General features: G+C 39.4%; 3 protein-coding genes across 6 annotated transcripts; 1 reads left to right on the top strand and 2 right to left on the bottom strand.

Moving 5' to 3' along the window:
* Positions 1-765: 765 nt before the first annotated feature.
* cnot3a (CCR4-NOT transcription complex, subunit 3a) lies at positions 766-15461 on the bottom strand. 4 transcript variants are annotated; one of them, XM_033640732.2, is made up of 18 exons: positions 15310-15452; positions 14605-14675; positions 14374-14441; positions 14203-14277; positions 13990-14079; positions 13743-13871; positions 13485-13580; positions 13105-13324; positions 12247-12380; positions 11981-12037; positions 10758-11691; positions 10554-10659; positions 10317-10458; positions 9002-9101; positions 5964-6162; positions 2042-2174; positions 1795-1920; positions 766-1697 (listed from the first exon to the last, which is right to left on the bottom strand). In XM_033640732.2, exons 2-18 carry the CDS (start codon positions 14627-14629, stop codon positions 1599-1601), a joined length of 2733 nt encoding a protein of 910 aa, XP_033496623.1. In that variant the 5' UTR covers positions 14630-14675; positions 15310-15452; the 3' UTR covers positions 766-1598. The 4 variants fall into 4 exon arrangements, with proteins under 4 accessions (XP_033496623.1, XP_033496624.1, XP_078027730.1 ...); XM_033640731.2 differs by having other exon boundaries at positions 1457-1697; positions 8993-9101; XM_033640733.2 differs by lacking the exon at positions 11981-12037 and having other exon boundaries at positions 887-1697; positions 8993-9101; positions 15310-15461.
* Positions 15462-15656: 195 nt separating this feature from the next.
* tfpt (TCF3 (E2A) fusion partner) lies at positions 15657-20522 on the bottom strand. The gene is made up of 7 exons (XM_033640734.2): positions 20277-20522; positions 19230-19331; positions 18509-18631; positions 18082-18152; positions 17931-18000; positions 16818-16979; positions 15657-16617 (listed from the first exon to the last, which is right to left on the bottom strand). The coding sequence occupies exons 2-7, from the start codon at positions 19329-19331 to the stop codon at positions 16543-16545; spliced, it is 603 nt and encodes a 200-aa protein (XP_033496625.1). The 5' UTR covers positions 20277-20522; the 3' UTR covers positions 15657-16542.
* Positions 20523-20560: 38 nt separating this feature from the next.
* ndufa3 (NADH:ubiquinone oxidoreductase subunit A3) lies at positions 20561-22812 on the top strand. The gene is made up of 4 exons (XM_033640295.1): positions 20561-20611; positions 20866-20940; positions 21433-21510; positions 22616-22812. The coding sequence occupies exons 1-4, from the start codon at positions 20605-20607 to the stop codon at positions 22705-22707; spliced, it is 252 nt and encodes an 83-aa protein (XP_033496186.1). The 5' UTR covers positions 20561-20604; the 3' UTR covers positions 22708-22812.
* Positions 22813-24137: the final 1325 nt, after the last annotated feature.

The raw sequence follows: 24137 nt of genomic DNA, 5'->3' as shown, positions 1-24137 counted from the left end.
AAAAATTGTAAATACGTCTTGAAATTCACATTTTAGCAATTTCTTAACTGACCATCCCTTTCTGAAAACCTTAAAAGCCCAAAAAATAGAATCTATAAAAGGCAAATCTCTCATAACTTTGCTGTATTTTCCTTTTTTCACATCCTCAATCCAACCCCCCATCCCCCCCCCCCAAAAAAAAAAGCCTGAAAACTAATCACACACAACATAGAAGTTTAACTGCAGTACAGATCTTAAGTTTTCATGGTTGCTTAAACGGAAAAATCTGATTCAGTTTAACACTCTCCCCATTCAAACTGCCAAGAAAAGGTGGGATCTGTCCCACACCAGATTAAATCTTATTGTTCTTCAGTGTAGCACATGAACAACCACGGCAGAGGAGACATTTCTTACTTGACCCACGAGTTAAATCTACCACCAGAATTTTTAGGATTTCTGTGTTTTCGCTCTACATGTAAACAGTTTATCAGTGCACATTCACTGTATAGGGTTTCACTTAAAATATCAGGTGGTAAATTGAACACAGTGGATTTTAGGATGAAGTAACATCAACAAAATAGAATAAAATCTTAAGGTGGGAAGTTGACTCAAACCAAACTCAGATTTATTTTCTAATGCTATCTGTGTATTTTGAGAGTAATTAAGAGGTGATTTGGGTACAGGTACATTCACTAGCGTTAGCGTGGCCTTTTGCGCTGAGGACGATGAGAAAACCCTCAGCGGTGTAAGAATCAAACATCAAGTAGATAAATGTCTCAAACCCTATTTTTAAGATTTATTTTACAAGTTTATTTGTCACAAACATGAATGCGCCATAATAATGCATTTTCTTTGACAGGTTAACTTAAAAACATTTTATTTGTAAAGAGAGGGAGTCAGAGACCAGTTCAATTGCATAGCAATTTAATCCATGTCCAATAAGGACTCTTTCCCTGTCACAGGGAGAGGCCCTGTGGTCACTCTCAATCAGCGTTTTAATCGACCAAGACAATATCAATAAAACTATTGATAACCGCTCACTATCTCTAATAGTGACCATATTCAACAGGCATCGTAGGGTCTTAAAAGAAGCCAGTCCTACACACCATGACTAAATGTCCACTGTACCTCCCCATTCTAAACCACCAAATTACAGTAAATACAAGATGGGCAGTTTACTTAACAATCAAATCCAAGGTTTGTTTTGTGTCAAGTCAAAGGCTTCCAGGCTCATGTTGGGTAGGTGGTACAGAGAATTTTGTTGAAACGGAAAAAGAAAACAAAACATGAGAAACATGCATGGGGTAGGCTTTCCTAATGCCACATACTGAGTGTGCACACAGACAGGCACAAACGCAGATCTCTAGTGAGAACCCTCCCAGCTCGTGCAGCGGGATGCATTTGAACAGGCCCACGGGGCGTTTTTTTGTCAGAAGCAAAGCGCTACAGGAGGAGAGAGGGCTTCACGTTGAGATGCAGCCTATACAGACACCAGTCTCCATTTTAGGAGAGGGTTTCTACTACACATCACAATCTCTATCCACAGTTTGAAGTTCAGTCTCGGAATGTCAACAGCAGCACGTTTTGTCTCTCTCTGTCCTTTCGTGTCCCTCTGTCCGTCACTGCAGGTCTCTGTCTTCGAGGTACCTGTACTCGAAGGTGAACCCCTCCTTCTTCCGCTGGCCCCATTTCTCATAGTCAAAGTAAATGTAAGTGCCCTGGAGGAACAGCAGAACAGAAAGAACAGTCACTCAAAAACTGAAGCCACAACAACAAACCACAATCAATACCTCCTGAACTGTGGTGAGTCTGCACCTGTTCAAACTCGTCAGTGATAGTCTTGGGCTCCTCGTGCCTCTGGAACCACATCATGTACTTGGTGTGAAACCTCCACGACTGTTTCTTCAGAGCCTTGGCAGACAGATACTGAGCCTTGGTGCCCTGAGAGAGGCAAGGTCAAATACACCATCAAGTTAACAAGCAAGACTGTAATACATCACTGGGAGGTAAATAGAAAGGTTGTCAAGGCGCAAACATGGAGTGGGTGGATAGAGTGTTTCACCTCCAGGTAGTAGAAGATGAAAAAGAGAGTTTCTGTGGACAGTCTCTGGTAGAACTCTATGGAGTCAGAGTGGTGCGGCGGTATCTGATGATGGAAGGGCAAGGTGGGACACGGATTCCTCATCAGGTATTGCCTTAAGGACAGAAGCACAGATGGTTATAGATTACAGGGAAGGCATGTGATCGCAGCTCCCAACATGTAATTCAAATAAGGGGTTCACTCATGAAGAAAACCAAACCCCCATCCAAACTAATGAGATCAAAGCATGCATATTTGATATTTTTTTGAGACACTATACATATTTCAGAAAATAAATTCATGGTGAAATATCATAGTATAGTACGCCATGAAAATTGGGAAAAAAAAAAAAAAAAAAAGCCATAAAACTATAGGGTATTCCATAACAATTCATAGTATTGAATGTCGAAAAGTCATAATATAGCCTGTCATAAAAATGTTATAGTCAAAAATTTTCATAGTACAGTATGTCATAAACCAAAAAAAAAACATAATATAGTATGTCATATAAAGTCATAGTATAGTAGGGCTGTACCCAAATATTCGGATATTCGAATATTCGTTTCTATGGGTAGGTATTCGTTATAAAAATTTGGTATTCGATATTCGTTTTTTTTTATTATTATTATTTTTTTTTTTTTAACATTTTTTTGGTGCTAAATGTAGTCTTTTTGTTGTTGGTAAATGTAGATTATCAATAAAAATCAAAACTTTTAAATTGCATTGTTGAAAATGTGAAAATATAGTATCGCCTACCAACGGAGCTTGTGCGCACGGCAGGCTTGAGCGCATCCGTCTGAGGCTGTGGATCAATGCCAAGTTTTACCACTTTATCACTATTCCCTCTAACTTGTAGCTGTTTTTTTGTTATCTTTTGAATTTAATATGAATTTATGGAACCGTCTTTGTCAACGTTCGTTTCCCCCGTTTCGTACAATAAATTATTGTTTAAAGTTTCAACAAGTTTCTTTTGGAGTGCCTGACACAAGTGTGTTTCGAAAACGACCGTGGACTGTCACCTGCTCAACGCATCAGTACCTTCGGATGCCATGACAGTAATAGCAAATAATGTCAAAATATCATTTACAGACCGATTTAATAGACGATCACTGCTGCCCGACCTGCAGGTCCATTTGCGGGTCCCACGGGTTACGGGTCGACCTGCGCATCACTACTCAGCTCATACTATAAAGGCTGTATACACAACAGTAAGGCTATAGACATTATATTCTATTCAGGCCGGCAGAACCAGCAGCGCATCAGCTCTACAGTGCACGGCACTGCTGAGTAACCATGTTATTGCAGCACAGAGTGTCTGCCAGCAACCAATTACTTGCAGAGGCTTCCTACAACTTGTTTCAACGGTTCTGATTTAATCAGAAGACAAATTAAACAAGATGACTAGCCAATGTGAAAATCAAAAGAAAGCATGGAATAATGTACTGAAGGAGACTGTTGTGCCATCACATTTTTTTGTGGTTTGAGAGCAAAGATCCAGTCGCTGCTGTGCAAAACTCCGCAATACAATTAGGTCAGAAAAAACCCCGGAGGAGTGCTTCGCAAGGAGTCTTTGAGAGGAGCCGAGCCTGGCGTAAAACCGGAGAGAGCAGGCAGCACAGCCGTAGCACGGCCACAGCAGTCATGGTATAATATGTCATAAAAAAGTCATAGTATAGTACGACACAAAAAGTCATCATATAGTAGGTCACAAAAAGTCATCGTAGAGTATGTCATAAAAAAGTCATAGTATAGTATGTCAAAAAAAGTCATCATATAGTATGTCAAAAAAAGTCATAGTGTAGTATGTCATAAAAAGTCACAGTATAATATGTCATAAAAAAGGCATAGTATAGTAAGTCACAAAAAGTCATCGTATAGTACGTCACAAAGTCATCGTATAGTACGTCATAAAAAGTCATCGTATAGTACGTCACAAAAAGTAACAGTATAAAATGTCATAAAAAAGGCATAGTATGGTATAGTACAACACAAAAAGTCATTGTATAGTACAATCCAAAAAGTCATAGTATAGTATGTCATAAAAAGTCATAGTATATGTCAAAAAAAGGACACAGAATAGTACGACACAAAAAGTCATTGTATACTATGTCACAAAAAGTCATCGTATAGTACGTCATAAAAAAGTAACAGTATAATATGTCATAAAAAAGGCATAGTATAGTACATCACAAAAAGTTATTGTATAGTCCGTCACAAAAAGTCATAGTATAGTATGTCATAAAAAGTCATAGTATAATATGGCAAAAAAAGGTCATAGTATAGTATGTCAAAAAAAGGTCAGCGAATAGTACGACACAAAAAGTCATCGTATAGTACGTCACAAAAAGTCATTGTATACTATGTCACAAAAAGTCATCGTATAGTACGTCATAAAAAAGTAACAGTATAATATGTCATAAAAAAGGCATAGTATAGTACATCACAAAAAGTTATTGTATAGTCCGTCACAAAAAGTCATAGTATAGTATGTCATAAAAAGTCATAGTATAATATGGCAAAAAAAGGTCATAGTATAGTATGTCAAAAAAAGGTCATAGAATAGTACGACACAAAAAGTCATCGTATAGTACGTCACAAAAAGTCATCGTATAGTACGTCACAAAGTCATCGTATAGTACGTCATAAAAAAGTCATAGTATAGTACATCATAAAAAAGTCATAGTATAGTATGTCAAAAAAAGTTACAGTATAGTATGTCATAAAAAGTAACAGTATATGTCATAAAAAAAGGCACAGTATAGTACATCACAAAAAGTCATCATATAGTACGTCACAAAAAGTCATCGTATAGGACGTCATAAAAAAGTCATAGTATAGCATGTCAAAAAAAGTCATAGTATAGTACGTCATAAAGTCATCGTATAGTACGTCACAAAAAGTCATCGTATAGTACGTCATAAAAAATTCATAGTATAATATGTCAAAAAAAGTCATCGTGTAGTACGTCACAAAAAGTCATCATATAGTACGTCATAAAAAAGTAACAGTATAATATGTCATAAAAAAGGTATAGTATAGTACATCACAAAAAGTCATTGTATAGTACGTCACAAAAAGTCATAGTATAGTATGTCATAAAAAGTTATAGTATAATATGTCAAAAAAAGGTCATAGTATAGTATGTCAAAAAAAGGTCATAGTATAGTATGTCATAAAAAGTTATAGTATAATATGTCAAAAAAAGGTCATAGTATAGTATGTCAAAAAAAGGTCATACAATAGTACGTCACAAAAAGTCATCGTATAGTACGTCACAAAAAGTCATCGTATAGTACGTCACAAAGTCATCGTATAGTACGTCATAAAAAAGTCATAGTATAATATGTCACAAAAAGTCATCGTATAGTACGTCATAAAAAAGTAACAGTATAATGTGTCATAAAAAGGCATAGTATAGTACATCACAAAAAGTCATTGTATAGTACGTCACAAAAAGTCATAGCATAGTATGTCATAAAAAGTCATAGTATATGTCAAAAAAAGGTCATAGTATAGTACGACATAAAAGTCATTGTATACTACGTCACAAAAAGTCATCGTATAGTATGTCATAAAAAGTCATAGTACAATATGTCAAAAAAAGGTCATAGAATAGTATGACAAAAAAAGTCATCGTATGGTATGTCAAAAAAAATCATAGTATAGTATGTCATAAAAAGTCATAGTATGTCATAAAAAAGTCATAGTATGTCATAAAAAAGGTCATAGTATAGTACGTCACAAAAAGTCATCATATAGTACGTCAAAAACAGTAGCAGCAGGACTGTGTATGTTAACTCATAAAACTATTATCATCATAGTAAACTTGTAAATGTTTTTACTAACACAGGTGATTAGAAAAATAAAAAGATGCATCATCACTAGTTGTGAAAAATGTCCTCACCTAATCCTCTCAGAGTCGGAGGGGTGTGGCATGTGTGTCCATGCGGATTCCTGCATGGCCTGCTGGTAGAGCTGGTCTTTGGGGAGAGGAGTGGGGCCAAGTGGACAGACCCCGAGCGACGGGGGGATGCTGACTTCCGACACGGACGGCTGAGGTGCGGCGGGTGTGCCGGGCGCTGCAGATGAACCAGAGAAGATATCTGCAGGACAAAGACAAAGTGAAGGATTGAGTTGATGACACAAATACTGTACAGACTCCTCTCTTCAGTTCAAGAATCACCTCAGACCCCCTCTCTGCCTCTCCTGTTTTTTCCTCTCTGAAGAAAGTCTTTTCATAAGCTCTGCCTTGTACTCACTAGTACTCTAGCAAAACACTTTTTTTTCCATGTTTTGTCTGAGTGTACAGCTGCAACTAACAGTCTTTTCAATCAAATTTCAATAATTTACTACATATAAGGGAAAAAATAATGTTTGAAATATGCTCACTTGGTCTAGCTGACACAAAATCTCCAATGATATGAACCCCAGCAACTGTATGGTAGTAACCAGCTGCTAATTGGAACCTTTATTTAAAAACTAACAAACATTTAATTGATAACAGGATAATTAGACATTTTCATTAAATTTACTAATTGTTAAATAGTTTCTGTACTTTATGGTCCTTTGACTTTTAACCCTACTACATCTACCACTTTTGGGCACTGAGCAGTCAGCAACCTGTTGCAGCAGCTCTCACTATACTTTACTATACCATACTATACTGTGTCAGTATGTTATAGTGAACAACCACATCATGTACTATAGTTCTATTTTGCTTTTCGGCATTTTCCTAATACAAAAAAAAAAAGGTGATTGTTGTTAGTTTTTAGGGTGACAACAGACATTGATGGACACCTATTTTCCGACACAAAACACTTTCTGTCAACCAATCCAAGTTTCTCTCTTTCACCAAAATCAGACTAACGTTAGCTTAACTGCCTTGTTTAGTCATAAAGTCATAAAGTCTTCACAACATACTTGACATTTGTCCCACTAATGTATTTTGATATTTAATTAAAACAAGCTAAAAACTGCTGCTTTTTGTGAAGGTAAATTATGAGTTAACTCTAGCGTGTGCCGCACTGTAGACTGTCCGGGTGTTGTACTGCTCTTGCGGTTGAGTTCCATCTCTTTTATTCACGTCGGCATCACAGCAGCTCTTGTTCTAGTTCTATGATTAATACAGACAACTCTATGGGTTCTAGTTTCCCGGCACAGTGCAGGGTGGCGCAGGGTGGCGAACCCCGCGCAGAGCTAGTTTCGAGCAGTGCAACCTGAGGCGCACTCAGTTTGGTAGTTTGGCAGACCGAGGTGCGCTGAGATGGGTGTGGCGGCGCAGCAGGGGGAGGTGTCGACAGATCCAGCTTAGCGCAGTGACAGTTTCGTGCCAAAAGGCTTTGCCGAAGGTGCGCTAAAAGCTCACCAGCTGAAACCAGGTCTACTGTCAGCGCAGGGGGAGCGCAGCCGGTGTAAGCCAAAGTTTGGCTGACCGGCGGACAGTGCGCATACGTCACCAAAACCTCACAGGCAGGTTTCCAGAATGTCAGGCCCATTAACGATGCAATAAATACCCCAAAAAACACTATACAATGCAACTTTCTGCAATCAGCACATAAATGTATCTCTATATCGACTGTCCCGTCACATCTGATGTCAGATCAAAGGGGATTGGCACCGTTTGGCACGTTTGGCACGCGTAATGGAAACCCAACACACAGCTGCAAACTACTGAGTTCACATCCCTCTCAGCCAACCACAAACAGCCACAGCCTCTTTCCGACTTGTGCAGGTAGGAGGGACGGAGGTGGGAAAGAGGAGTAGCTGCGCCAGGCGCACGGTGTGCCAAACTTGCAAAATCCGCCTGGCCACACCTAGTTGGCGAAGCGCAGGTGTGCTGCGCCCCCGCCGCGCCCGGTCTGTGAAACTAGAGCCCAACGTATCATTACTTAATCATAGTATATAGTATTCTGGTGTTTGCTGTTTACATATAACTAGACTCGCTGCCATTATTCATTGTGTGTCATTTTACCCTGTAACTTTGTCTTTAGTTGCTCTGGTATGGTTCATATTTTTACTTCTACTCTTACAATAGCCAGGAGACGTGATCACATCTCTCCAGTTTCAGCCTAGAACAGGCTTTTTAGAATAGATTTTAAGATTTTACTGATTACTTTTAAGGCTTTTCATGGCCTATCTTTAAGCTTTATTTCCGACCTCCGAGTACTGTACATGCCAGGATGGACTTTGAGGTTCTCCGGCAGAGGTCATTTGTCTGTTCCAGAGGTCTGTCTGAAAACTAAAGGGGACAGAGCGTTTGCTGTCAGGCCCCGAGGCTCTGGAACAATTTGTCTGAGGAAATCAGGGCGGCCGAATCAGTGATCTCTTTTAAGTCCCTTCTTAAAACATACTTTTATCGGAGAGCCTTTCCTGATTTTACTTGAGTTTTATGTTCATTTAAACTTTTATTTCCTCAGTCTTTATACACCAAAGTTTTTATCAGTTTTTTAAAAGTCGTTTTCATGTCTTTTCTGTTTTAATTATTGACATGTAAAGCACTTTGTAACTCTGTTTGAAAAGCGCTTTACAAATAAAGATAATTATTATCATTATATAGTTCTTATTTTATTTCTTCCTATTCTACATTTAATTTCTTTTTATCTGTTTTTATCTCCATTTACCTGTACTTATATCCGTCTTTGTGCTACTGCAACACCTGAATTTACTCTCTGGGATCAATAAAGACTTATACTATCTTATCTTAACTTATCTTATATTAACGCATCTTATCGAATCTTATCCTATCTTATAGCATCTTATCTTATTGCAGCTGTTGCAAAGTGCTTTGGAGTAAAAACATCAGCCAATTATCACAAATGTAAGGTCCCTTCCTCCTCAGTAATTAGTCAGTGTACAAGTGACAGAGGTTTTACAGAGTAAAATTGTGAGGTCATTATTCTTCACAAATTACGTGTAGAAAAAAAAATGTCTGACCGTTCCGACCTCTGTCTGTTAGGTGCAGGTTGGAAATCTCTCCATCCAGACCTGATCCCAGCGCTGCTCTCTCAGCCATCGCCTTCAAAGAACTGAGAGGCTCAGGGGCCTGAGAAGAAAAAAGGAAAACAAATCATGAGAACCAACTATTACAGCTGCTATATTGACCTACAACAGTCAGAGTTGCCTCCACTGAAACATCACCTCCTGCCTAAAATGATGCACCCACATCCAGCAACAGGTATCGACAATGATATGTATTAGACACACTGGGAAATGCATTGAAAAGAGACTAAATTCAGCAGCTGATCTAAATAAATAGTAATAAATCTTTTCTAGCACACACCATATCACATTCAATGATCAATAGTTTTATAATACATTCTGTACTGATACATTGTCCAACACTGCATTGTTCATAGTGCTTGCAGTGAGAATGAGAATTGGGCATACACTTTAGTAAGTCCAAATATATCTTGGCATGACATGATTTCAATCTAAATGTTGCACTGAGTGAGTGTGGGCTTCTGTGTTTGGTATAAATGAGGCCCAGAACAGAGGTTTGTGGGCAACCAGGCTTATTCTAATAATGCTATTTACAGCTGAGCACATCAACGTGCTCCAGTAATGCACCAAACAAGAAGCACCTCAAACCCACCAATGCCAGCATCGCCACTGGGTCATGTGAAAATAATCAAGTTGTGTGGATCATTTTTCAATCTTGAGCATCCATGTGCATTATAGTAAGGGATGCTGGATGGTGTAATATCAGGATACAGTGATCAGAAATCTCCCTTTTTGCAATATGAGAGCAGATACTCTGTAATAATTAGTATAGAAAGCTTTTTATCCAACAATCTGACATCTGTCTCATATTCTCAACCAGCTTGTTTTTCTTGTTTGCCAAATCTCTCCGTGCAGTCAGCTGAAGAGACTGCAAATAATCTTGCTGTTTCACACCTCAAATTCTGGCTACTTAATTACACCAATATGTGATTCCGACTAAAGACTACAGCCGTATTTCCACCAAATACATACCGGATCTGTGCAGTGAGTCCTTCTTTAACAAGACTGACAATTGTCTCCATCAACAGACTTCAGTGTTTCTGGTTTCACCTAATAATGTAGGATCACTGTGCTAAGTATCTTAACAAAGGGGTAACCAGAATACAGGATGGAAGGGAGTTGTTCAATTGGTACCATCAACAACTTTTGACAACGGAAAGCCGCAAAAATAACCTTTCAAATTTGTAACAATCTGAACTGAACCGGACTGCTTGGTGGAGACAAGGCCTAAGTCAGTCTCACTGTTTCAGTCCCTTACCTTGAGCGCTTCAGAGGCCTGTGTGTAGGAGTGGGGTCCGTTGAGAAGGCTCCCTCCTCCAGGTGTGCTGTCTGAGAACGAGGGGGACGGAGAGCTGGGAGGCAGGGTGATGGAGCTGATTAAACTGGGACCATTGTCCATCCTGCAGCAAGTACAGCGGGAACAACAGGGAGACAAATTAACAACTACCATGTAAAGAATAAGGAGAAGCAATGAAGTAACGGACAAATAACTCACGGCTGACTGGTTGAAGAACTGAGAGACGAGGGTTGGCTGCTTTGTGACTGGCTCGGTGTGCTTAGAGCTGATTCTGTGGAGCTCTCTGCCACTACAGCACTGTAACCTGAGGACAGGTGAGGGAAAAGTTAAGACAAATTTAGAATGAGACAACAACATTGACTTAAACAGACGAGTCAAGAGCCACACAACAAGTTAACATACTTGTGCTTCCATTTTGCTTTAGTCCACTTGGTGGTCTAGCAGGAGCTGCATTTACCCCTACTCCTCCAACCATGCCGACATTTCCTCCATTGCCACCCATCATGCCAACTACTCCGGGAGTAGTGCTGACAGGACTCGGGGGCACCTGAGAGGCACCGGGGGCTACATTTTGCCCAGGAACCAGACCCATAATACTCCCGCTCAAAGAGCTGTGGGCCGGACTGGAACCTAGCAATCCGAGCCCTATCCCCGCCCCGTTGGTGGTGACTCCACTGGAGCCAGAGGTGGGAATGGAAGTGCTGCTCTCTACTGAAATGCTGGACTGGGTGGTGCTGCTCAAACCCAAGCCTCCTGATGCTGCTGCCTGAGCGTAAGGGGCAGGTGTGGAGCCTGAAATGAGCCCTGCCATTGTGTTTAAAGGAGAGGGGTGGCCACCAAGCCCTAAACCAGACATTTGGTTGGCACTGCTGGTCCCCGTCAAGCCAATTTTGCTCAATCCTAGTCCCAGCCCGAGTCCCAAACTGGATGCCGGGGAGGGCACGGATGTGAGCTGAGACTGAGAGTTAGGAGCTGATGAGCTGGGTGTGCTGGGTGTAGGGAGAGAGGGAGCAGTTGAGGCTGGGAGTAGAGGGTTGCTGGGTGGGCTGGGGGTGTTGTTTGAAGGGGCAGAGGGTTTTGTCTGAGGTGGCTGCTGCTGTTGTTGCTGCTGCTGTTGGTTTGGCGGTTGAGGTTGTTGCTGCTGTTGTGCAGGTTGATGCTGATGTTGCTGCACCGCACTGCTGAAGCTCCCTATAAGACTGCTGCTTGTGGGAACTGCGGGAATGCCTCCGACAACACTCGCCATGGACACGAGGGAGGAGGATGAGGAGGACCCAGAGGTGGTGGAGGAAGAGAAGGAAGATAGCAAGGATGGGGTGCCGTTCTTCACAGGTGACTGAAAATGAAAAAGCACCAGAAAAAGGCAATTCAGACAAAACTGTCCAGAGGGTAACCACTGCTGTATAAAGTGTACGAGGAGTTTACTGTGAACTATGGACGCCTATATATGCAGATGATGGTACAAACTATATCAGAAATCTCCAACCATGGTCCCACAGAGAAAAAGCTTGCTCTGTTTCAGTGCATGAGAACCCTTCAGCTTCCATGCCTCTACAGGACCAAGGGTGAAGAGCGCTGCACTAAACTGTTCATCTACTTGCACAGTACAGATGAGAGCCTCTCACCTGACTAACTTCACTGTCTGTCGATCGTCCCCTTTTCTTATCGTCCTCTGAGTTCTCCTATAGGAGGAGATACCTTGATATGACAATCCACTTTTGAAATATTGATTCAGCAAACTAGTCAGTGGATTACAACACAATGAGGCTTGTAGAAGGGTTAACAAAATGCAAACGTATATGTGAAACATTGTGCCAGAATGTACTTTTTCTACCCAGCATCCTTTTATCACACTGACCCAAGTTTTAACAGTACAGACGTAAGAACTTACAGCAGTGCAAGTGGCTGGGGATGGAGGAATGGGTGAAGAGGAGGTTGTGGAAGTGGGAGTGCTGCTGGAGTGAAGATACATCTCATCCTCCACATTGCCCTGACCTGACGGAGAAGTTGCAACTAATGCTGCAGCTGCAAGAGAAAGACAAGACAGAGACAAGCGCCAGATGTTGTTAATAAAACCAACCAGACGTCTGAGTAAAAGCCTCATCGTAAGGACCCTGACACACCAAGCAGACAGTCAGCAGTAGGTCAATGTCAGGTTGTCGGTTAGCTTCTGTTACCCTAGATTTGCTTTGGCACTAGTCCACCATTTTCAGTTGTTTTTAGCCGATTCAGCATCTTTGACCAGCAGCGGAGCCAGTCGGTGAGAAGAATCATTCTTATTTGCTGTTCTGTGTAAACAAATCAGTGCATGAGAAGAGAAAGCAAACAAACAACTCAAGTCAAAAGGGCGCGAGATTGAAAGAAACATGAGCACTTTAGGAGAAATGGTTTATAGTGGTTTGTGTTATTGTTTGCTAGCACACAAATATATTTTGTTCTTTAAGCCTCGAGTTGTGTTGTTAATGTGTTAACTAGCTAACTAGTGTCTTGAATCCGCCCCGTCTTTCGAGTTCCCTTTCTGAATGACAAATGCAACTGTCGCCTGCAGCTATGGAGTTATTTTCTCTCAAACAGGCACAGAACATTCATGCTGGTCAGTCGTAGGCTGCAGTCTTTGTGGTGTGTTCAAGTGCAACTTTTTGGCTGACACAGATGACATGAAGCGACACAACAGTCAACTTTATCACCACTAGCTCTTTGATGTCAGTTTGGTGTGTCGGGGCCTTAACAGCCCATAGTGTCTACTCACGGATGTCTTCCAGGTCTAAGTCGTCATACAAGAACTCATTCTCCTCAAAGTCTGGGTCTTGCGAGGAATCAATGTAGTATTCAACATCATCCTTGATCTTCTGGATGGCATCCACCGGTACTGAGTCATTATCAAGCATTCGTAGAATGGTCTCCAACATGCGAATGTGGAATCGATGCCTCTCAATCAACCGCTTGAGCTCATCAATACGATCTTGCTTCTACATGAAATACAGAAGACGAGCATTTGGTTTCAAACATACATTTTAGCCAAACTTTTACCAGACTACGTAGCACTACACTACACTGGATACCCTGAGGAATTTTTTTTTCCAAGTGTGCAGAAATATGCATCCCTGAAAAGAATGAGAGACGACTTACATCTTTATCGCCCTTCTTCTTTCTCGTCTGTACTGATAGGGATTCCACCTCACTTTCAAACTGATCCACCTGCATATTTAGAGTGTCTATTGTATTCTGCAGTGAGGAAGAGGTCAGAAAAAAGGAGCATTAGTGGATTCACTCAATCATTCATCAACAGTTGTAAGTTGTTGTTAGCTTTTGACCATCTTTTTCAAAACTTCATCCAGACAACTTCAGGGAACCATAATGTTAAACAGGTAATAGTGGATGTATTACTGTTAGCCACTGTCCCGTTTCCTCTTTTTCCCTCTGAGCTGGATCCACTTTCTGAGCAAGCCCCAAGCCTTCTTTAGAGTACGCTTTTGTTTTTGTTTCACGTTCCACCACCTTGAACCGCTCCATTTGCTAAGAAAAGAAAAATCACATAAGGCTTGTTAAGTTTACTGATTTTAATGACTATGTCCAAGATGCTATACTTCACAGAAACAATAAACCTAAAATGAGAAAAGATGGAGACCCATACCGTCTCTATGAGTTTGCGGTTCTCGATTAGCTGCCTTTTGTCTTTGATCTCGTTTGAGGCCACCCATGTTTTTATCTGATCTCTCAATCGCTGGAAAGAGGACAGACAATGAAAATATTTACACAACTGATCAACTTCAAATACATGCATTGTTAATGAAAAGTGCATGTAAACAGACAATGTAAAGGAAATTATGTGCTCATCTTCTCTTACCTGTAGTTTTTTAATCTCTTTCTTGAGGTCAGCCTCATATTTTTCCTTCTGGTTTGCATTGGCTGCATTGTGAAGCTAAAATGAAGACAAATAAAGGAGAAATTTTAGGTTTTGCAGCTGCGATTTTAGAAATGGTGCATCCAACAAATGCAGAATGCAAAGATCTCTTACCTTTTGCCAGATGTCTTCAAACTGTTCTACACCTTCAGCTACTTTTTTCAAACATCTATCGATCTCACCTGTGGAGATACAAGATGTGGTCCAACATCACAGCGTATTAATCCATGAAACAGCAAAGACTTTGCAAGATTAAGTCAGTCTGAGTCTCTGTGCAGGATGTGAGGCTGGACAGTGTGATGGATTCTATGAAACATCACTGATAAGTTTCACTAACAGTCTTACCTTGTAGTTTTCTCTTGTCAGCCATGGCTCTGACTACGACAATGTCCACATTCCGTCTGTCACGCAGTTAGCTATGTAAAGAAAATCAAAAGTGCATTCAAACAAAACACAAATCCCTTCAACAGATCAATCAGTACATCGTTCCCAGAGAGTGGGACTGACGTTAACTCAGGCTAGCTGGTCAGTTAACATTAGCTGCACAAATACCGTTATCTCTGACAAATTCAAGCACACCTCATACCAGAACTTTTGTTTAGTCGTTTGTCTATCGTTATTTTTTGCTGAACGTAGCTGATCTTGCTGTTACCAATATGACTGACATGGTTGTCAGCTAAAATTAGCCTGCTAACGTTACTAAGCTAACATTAACACTAGCCAGTATCTTAGCTCGTCCACCTCGCTCGGTTACCAACTAGCCCGTTTCAAAACAAGTACCACAGCGCATATTGATGGATGGAAGTCATATTCATGCATTATTATTAAGGGGTACAGCATAGCTTTTATATGGTGGTTTTGCATTGTGAAAGGCACAATATATCAGAATCCATTCTAAGCGTTAACCTGCTAGCTAATATGGCTAACTGTCTGGCTAGCTAATGCATAAAATGCTAGCTAGCAGCTTAGCTATCCAGCTAGCCAAATTTAGGAAAAAGGGAAACTGGGTCAACCCAAGCATTTAGATTTGTATTTGTTTACGACATTTACCTAGGGTATGGGCTTTCGTTTGTCTTTTTTCAAATACAGCCAAAACTATTTCCAGAAAGTCTTCTTTACTTCCAAATTGTGTTTTCTTTTCGACAAGCTCGCTCACTGTAATGTAGCTGAAGATGGACGGTAGCTAAAATCCCACCTCCGCGTTTAGGCCCCGCCCTAAACCTAATCTGCGAGATCTGATTGGACGGAGCTCACGCCCGTCACTGGTAGACATCCGCTGCACTGGAGCTCTGCCATTGGCTCAGCCGTCTGACGAGTTATGATCGACACATAACCAAAACTGCATCGGAAATTAGACAATTACAATATTTTCTAAAAACATTTCATATTTTCATGTAGGTTATTATACGTTTTTATTTTAAATATTAAATTCGTCTATCATTCCATAAATCTAAGTTTTATTCATGCTGAAAACAAACTTGAAGAGACTGACCTCTGAAAATACAACAAACTCCAGCCTATGAAGAAGACTGTGAGCTATGGCTAAAAGCTCCAGACAATAAAATTCCAAGTTGACCTGAAATTGTGATTTTTTTAAAAAAATTCTGCCTGAAAGTGAACAACTTCTAAACTAAAGAAACATAATTAAGCAACAAAAAAAAAAAAAAAAATTAATAATAAATTAATTGGTGATGAAGATGTGAACGTGAATAACAGCAGTGAAATCTTTGTCGGCCTCTAGTCAACATCAGCAAACATAATAAAATGCATAAGGAGGCGATTTCTAAATATTTGGAAACATTTAAAATGGAAAAAAAGATTTAAAAAAAAAACATAAAACATGTCATAAAACAGTCAGACAGTTTATTTCAGCAGTTACTGAAATAAAATCATAAACCATTAAATCACTGATAGTATCCAGGAATGTAATGTTAAGCCGCTTATAACACAGGTTTGCAACCTGGCAATAACTGTATCTAGGTTGCCAGATATTTACCAAACAAGGCTGTCCATGATAGTTAGCACAGTCAGTCATAATTATGTGCTGCCATTAACTCTAAGTACAAAATATGACAAGAGAAATGATTTAATATACAAAACAAATGTATATACATTATGTACCAGGTGAATAATTGATCTTACATTTATTAAATGTGTTCACAATGTTTAAGTAAAACTACAAATAGTGCAACACCTGGCTAAACAGAGGCAGAGTATCTACTGAACATGAGAGAAACTGGGTGCTCCTTCATCAATGTCATTTCCAGGGCTGCAGTGCAATGATCAGTGAGACAGAGAGGTTGGGCTGGGCATTTCTCCAAACTGTGTCTCTGCCAACACTGACATGTCTGGTTCAGTCTGGGAAGAGAAGCAGAAACTAAGTCAACAGAAAATCAATTGTGCTTAATGACGATTATCTGCATTTTAAACCACCCACGCATCCAAAACTGTAAGTTCATCCAAACCACACACACACACACACACACACACACACACACTGTAAACTGACCATTGTACTGATACACTGGAAGAGACAGCAGTGGTCCATCTTCACCTACCTGTTGGTCTTTATCCTTCTCTTGCCGTTGAATTCGGTGTCTCCTCCTCTTTGGTCCAGCAACATGATGCATTGCTGCAGGCAAAGTGGAGCCAGAGACACCGTTGAGCCGTTCATCCTCCACTCCTGCAGCAGCAGGATCAAAATGAGCTCCAGGCTCATCCTGAAAAAAAGAACAAGGAAAAAATTTAAAATGTAAAGGCATTAAACCAGCATGAGCACATTCATTTATTCTAATACATCAAACAGATCAGCAGACTGGCTGGGTAACTGCCCAGATAGTCTAATAGGGGTGCAGGAGAATATTGATACACTTGAGTATGGCATTGTTATGTTTTGTTTTCAGGTACCGCTTCCCACAAACACTATCAATTTTTGATTTTTTTTTTTTTTTATCTCAAGAACCAAGAATTACAGATACAGGCAATTTTAATTCCTTTGCTCAGATTGCACAAAAAGTAGTGTAATGATGTTAGATGTTGCAGGGACTGTGCTAAATACAGGTGCAGATCCCACAGATGTGATCGCACATATCATAATGTGGTTCTTATACTACAACAGTTTTTCTAAAACTAGAGTTTTAAAAAAATTGCTTTGTATTGCCTTGCTTACAGTATTGCAATATAGCACAATAACTTGAATCGTATCCAATCACACCTTTGAATCATTGCCAAATTCTTGCTAATACACAGGCGTTTATCCTAAGAGGATCCAAGCCCAAAATTGTCTGTGTGTGTTGGGTTTTGGTCATCTGAACTTGAATATCAACAAAATGGAGTTCTGCATTATTACCTGTTTTGGTGGCCCTGTCCTGTTGAAGGGTCCTGTGTCAAAATCTGGATTAAAGACCTTGATAACTTTTTTCACAGTGGACATTTTGACTTGCCATAGTAAGAAAACACAGGTATATCTGTGTCTATTATTTTACTTTACATTGTGCTCACATGCTTCATCTTCTAATTAAGGGGGCATACATTTTTGCCCCAGCCTCTCCACAGATTAGTCCACCAATGGTCAACTGCTATTGTTGTAAGTTAATATAATTTTATCCCCCTTAAATCTTTTTCTTCTTTTAAAACTATCACATACAGCCACTTGTTCATCTCATTGTCACCTCTAGAAGTATGGTGAGCTGGGCGTTTCTGTAGTCGTCCCCATGAGCATCTAAAGTCTTCATGAGAAACCTGCAAGATTAACAGAAGGTTAACAGACAGGCCATCAACTGGAAAACACAGAAATTAAGTTGCTGTAATGGGGTCTTTTACCGTCTCTCCTTCTTCAAGCGCCGTGTTATTCTTTGTACTTGATGAAGACGACCAAGAATCTTCTGATTAACCTAAAAAATGTCACATTTGAAAGGGTGGCAAGGGAGGAACTGATCACAGATACACTATCATATTTGGCTGATATGAGCTTAAAAAGTAATATCAGTACTAGACTAATATGTGATTGTTGAATTGGGATTTTAAGTAATGCTTTGTAAGTAATGTTTTTAGTAATGCTTACAAAAAACACATTTCTGAAAAGTAGCCTGTTGTGCGCCTGCAGTTGCAGACCTACAACAATCTTGTTAACGATAAGTGTTGGTTTGAAAAAAGTTTGTGGCTAGAAATGAAATTAGGAACTAAATGACAATAAACCCAAATATAACTCATATTTCTTACTCTAACACACTTATATGCATGCACACACCTGTTCAATTTCTTTACATCTCCTGTTCAGAGCCAGATATTTCCTCTTATCGAGAGCTCTCCTCTCTTCATCCTCCTGTGCTGTACTCTCCAGCAGCTCATTGCCTCCCGGGCCCAGCTCCACCTGGAGAGAAAAAATGTCAGTGTTTTCAGTGCGTTTCAAATGGAACAGTTGTCGCTTAATCTACTACAATTAACTTGTGTTGCCTAATAGTGTAGCAGTATTATTAGTGCAAAAAAAAAAAAAACACATTACAGACATCTACACTGCGAAATAATGGTGTCATTGTGTTCCTACTTTGATTTGAAATACCATTCTGTGTCATTAACGCATATGATACCAGTCAGAAATTACCGTCAACCCCAGCAGATCCTTGCTGCACCCACTAAGCTACATACATTTGACCACAGCTACACAAAACACTCTAAACTCAAATATAATTAGATAACATAATACAATATAATTAGAAGTGTCTGTCACAACTACGAAATAAGATTTTGGTAAGATTGTGGCGTGCATAGGTCACACTGATGGCATATTTCAATGAGATGTTGGCTTTTTAGGCCAATCCATGCAAAGAGGTGGTGTTGAAACTGGTAATATTTGGCACTTTTACATAACAGTATGTGCAATGCTTCTCATTTTATGGCACAGGGAGCACTGGGTACTTGATGACTCACATCAGCATCACCATTACCTTGACCATTAAAATTAACATTACCTCTCCTGGTCCCAGCTCCACACCACCAGGCTCCAGCTCTGCCTCCAGGATGTGTCCTCCAAACAGAGGAGGCAGAGCCAAACCAGAGAAATCCTCCATCATCTAGAGAAGAAGAGAGAGAAGATTCTGTTATTATAAAAAACACTTTTATAAAATAATTTATGCACATAAAATATATATGAGTACAAATTCACAATACCTCTGCCAGTTTTAATGATCATTTTTAGGAATGTATAGCCGTGGAAGAAGAAAAAGTTGCAATACAACTGTGTGAAATAGTCCTGCATTTAAATTCTTATTTAGGTAAAATTATTAGCATCAAAATATACTTAAAAGTATCAAAAGTAAAAGTGCTCAATATGCAGGATTCCCTATCTTAAAACCACATATATATATATATATATATATATATATATATATATATATATATATATATATGATACTACAAATGTATTTTATTTTTGTTTTATTTAACCAGGAAGTCCCATTGACATTGAAAATCTTAGGTAGCAGCCAATCAAAACTAAAAAAAATAAAATGCAACAAATACAACATAAAATACAAATATCCACGATATAACAACTATTCATGCATAGTGGCCTCACAAGGAAAACAAGCACATGTCTCTATCACCACATTCTTTATGATGCCCTTAAGTTCATCAACGGATATAACTGTTTCTAATCATAAGTAGTGATGCATTAAAGCGTCACTAATGTTGCAGCTAGTTAAGGTGGTGCTAATTTTAATTACTTTATGTTCTGCTGGGTAAAGTACAATATTTGCCTCTTGAATGTAGGGGAATAGACGTATATAGAAACATAAAATAGAAAGACTGGGGTAAAGTGTCGTTAAATTGTACTTAAGTACAGTACTTGAGTAAATATATTTGGTTAACGTTCATTTTCACCACTGGTCATTCATCAGTGGTAACTTAGGACGGGCAGCGACGTTATTAAGTGAATTAACTGAGTAAATAAAGCCCTTATATCATTAATAACGGACTACCATAAGATGCAGCATGCTATAATTCTAACTAATACTTACATTTATGAATGATTAAGTCCAAAATCACTGGTGCTCAGCAGCTGCTGTGTCCTGCGGGGATAAAACTGAACTACAAACCGTCTAAAAATAATAATAACAATCTACAGACTGTGTGTACGTCTATAGTCTGTCAGCTGTCGGTTAGCTAAACGCGTTTACTAACATTATACTTCACAAAAATCAAATATTAAGCGAAGCAGGGGCAGCTGTCCTCCCATTCTCGTCGATGAGCTCATGTTTTTATGCGACAGGCGCAGAAATAATACGTCATTCAGATTACTACATTTCCCATGAGCACCCGCTCTGGGTTGATACTACACAAGACAACATGGCGGGTATGTGGCTAGTTTCTCGTCTTTTGTACAAACATTCAGCGAAATTGGGTTTATTAAGACCTCTATATGGCATAAATAAATACTGTGATGTTTTTAAATTACGCTCACGATGACTCGGAGTTATTTTAACATAATGATATTCATTCATAATAAAACAAAAAACGTGACCTTGGATGTGTTGCTAACGGTGGCTAACGTTAGCTAACCGTCACCTGTGGAGGGTTTTCACCTGTGTGTTGTTATTTTATCCGCAGGACTCGCAGCGTTCCTGAAAAACGCATGGAACAAGGAGCCTGTTATCCTGGTGTCCTGCGGGATTGGACTGTTGGGTCAGTAGTAAACCGCTTCCTACATTAGCTAAGAATTGTGTGTGGCAGAAAGAGAGCACCAGACTGCACAACTTGATTTGGAAATACTGAATTATCGTCATGTCAGTAAAAGCATCATAGTATGAAAGAGAGTTAGCTGTATGCCAAGTGCTGGACCCATAAGGCTCCGCTGTCACATTAAAGAGTAAATGATAATCCCAAACATGACTTAAAAACACCACTTACCGTTTCTCCTTTCGACAATTGAAATTAAATTACATCTAGCCAAAATTACAGCATCATCATTAGATAAGCATATTATATAACGTCGCTACTCTGCTACCAGACGCAACAAATCCCTACATGTGAGAGTGAATATATAATGGTTTGATGCTTTTAGGTCTCTCTACATATTAAGAGCTTGCGGGGAACTTATAATGTATAACGTGGGATATAAAGTGTAATTAATATACTGTTTGTAAACTTAATTCATATGTGTATATCCATCCTCAGGTCTTGCTCTTCCAGTAATCAGCCCCCTGGCAAAGTATACAGGAATGATCAATGAGGCTGTGCCATACAACTACCCAGGTAAACACTGTTCACACTGATCATTTTGCATTTGGCTGGGTGTTCTTTAACAAATTATGATACCAGTACCAATACCAGGAGTGTTGTGCATGTTCACATTTCTCAGGAGCTATCTCGAAGTTCAGTCAACACTGATTAAAATGAAATAGTTTACATTTGATCTTGTGATCATTATTTAGTCGCAGATATTTCCCAAGACTGGTTAGATGCTTCAACTTGATGTATTGTTTCAAAATTCGTTACTGATGTGGCTCGCGCTCAGTCTTGATTATTTTAGACCTGACGGACACAGTTTACATAAAAATATGACTTGATTTCCATTTGAGTCTGTACTGGTTTGTTCATTAAAGTCCTTCAGATATTTGTATAAATTAGCGTCAGCAGTACAGGTAGCTGGGTTGTCTGAATTACCAGTTGCACTAGCCATGCTGATATTGTGTTGATGCCTGTTCCCTTGACAAACTGCTTCCCTCCTGTTATAATGTGTTGCACCCTCCTCTGTGGTTAGCCAAAGACAAAATGTTGATTCATATTTAGGCAACTAACTTAGGGGGAAACACATATCGTCAGGGAAACAGTCTTAGACACAACACGGGCATGCTGGATTGCCATAAAACGATACCAATAGAGAACTTCATTTGATACCTTTTTTCCTGCTTCATTTGATACTTATCATATGATTGGAAGCATTTGGTTGGTTAAATACCGCCATACTTTTTAACGTTGTGGTGGCATCTCAGCATGCTGAACTGCCATCTGAACATCCCCAAATACACTGTGCTCGACTTCACCACACCACAGACTGTATGGGTTGTAGTCGCTGTGGTAGTGGTCCAATTGCATGTTGCATGAAATCAAATAACACAAAACCATACAAATAGTCATTTTTTTCTAGATCTGGGTACAAAAGGGTGGAATACAGGTATTGTTTTACTAGAGAGGGTTTGACAATATTTACTTATTTTTATAGACATCAAGTACCAATACCCAGCCTTATTGTTACAGCAGGTTGTGTCTGTGTGTCACTGAAAGATGCTACAATGTGCAAAGTTAACCTTTGTGTGATCAAATAATAACATTTGTCTTCCTTACGTTCCCAATGCAGTCCCTGTGCGAGATGATGGAAACATGCCTGATGTCCCTTCTCATCCAAGTGAACCAAAAGGACCCAACTTGGACTGGCTTAAAAATTTCTAACTTCACATGTGCATGATCAAAACTTGCGCCGTTCCTCTTGTTCATATGTGTCTGCATAGCTGCTCCAACTATCAATGTCCTGCAATAAAGATTTATTTAATTCTACTTCTGTGCCACATTGTTTGGTTTGAATGCAGTCAATAACATTTGCACTGAGTTCATGTTGAACAAGGCTTCAGACTTAAGTTCAAGATTGTTTTTTGTGATTTGGACTTTTTGAAAAAGTTCGAAAAAAATAAGTCTTAATTCTTTTTATACACCTTTTAGAGTAAACCTTAACATTATATCAACTTCAGTTTTCAGTAAGTCTACATGAAAGACTCAGACAAACATCTAAAAACACACACAAATGGGAAATAAATACTTTTTCTGTAAGAACACAACCTGGCATTAAGATTTCTGATTTTCCACAGCAGCTCGTGAGAGTTTTGAAACTAAGCTTTAGCACAACCCTGATCTTTCAGAAGAGGATTAACTCAACAAAGCTGGAATCAGATTAACACCATGTAAATATGAATTCCTCGTTACGTACCAGCATTATTCTGCTTGCATGAGTAAGAATGGTAGTGGAACAGAATGTGGAGCAGTACTGCATGGGGACTCAGCTGCTACAGTTACAATATGAGACAGGAGTATTCAGTAAGATGTATTTTAAAAGGACAGTTTAGATCTTTTGAAGTGGGGTTGTATGGGGTACTTACCCATAGTCAATGTATTACATTCAGTAAAGTCAGTTGGCACTCCTCCAGTTTGGAGAAGCAGGCTGGAGTCCGACATGGAAGCTAATCAATGTACTGCTGTGGAGGGGTCAGCAGTGAAACAAATGCTAGCCACCTGAAAAAGTCAATATCAGTTTAAGGGTGCGCTATATTTAGAATATTTTCACTGCTTTATCTTGCCGTCAGATAGCGATTTCTACAGGGAACTGAAGCTGTAATATCGCTCTCTTTCAAGCCAGACTCCATTGAGAACAACATTGGGTTGATGCTGAACAACTTCGTGTTTTTCTTTTCCAATTTGATCATTTCTGATCCATTCATGAATTTATTAATATGTGTGTGTGTCAAAATGTCCTAAGGTTTAGTTCTAGTACATCCTCTCCTTCTCAATGTCAGTGTTTTTGGATAAGTATCTTTGTCCTTTTACTTTTTCTTTTTAAAATAATATTTTCAAATGCACAAATGGAAATCTGACACATTTTTGGAACTGCTCCTGCACATAAAAACAAATCTTTACCAAAAAATAAATAAAGGGTTTAGTTTAAATGCAACAAAGTCACACAATAACACAGATTAACTAACTGATTGAGACAGCTGTAGGTCAGCAACTCCGGTGTTCAGCTACCAAAATTATGTTTTTGTCAGTGGAGTCTGGTGGCTTTGAAGAGATGGGTAACTGAACCTGTAATGGGCTTCCCCGTCAGAACAGGT

Source organism: Epinephelus lanceolatus, chromosome 10 (genome assembly GCF_041903045.1).
Source record: "Epinephelus lanceolatus isolate andai-2023 chromosome 10, ASM4190304v1, whole genome shotgun sequence".
In the NCBI taxonomy this organism is placed as follows: Eukaryota; Metazoa; Chordata; class Actinopteri; order Perciformes; family Serranidae; genus Epinephelus; species Epinephelus lanceolatus.
This window is presented reverse-complemented; position numbering and strand designations above follow the sequence as displayed.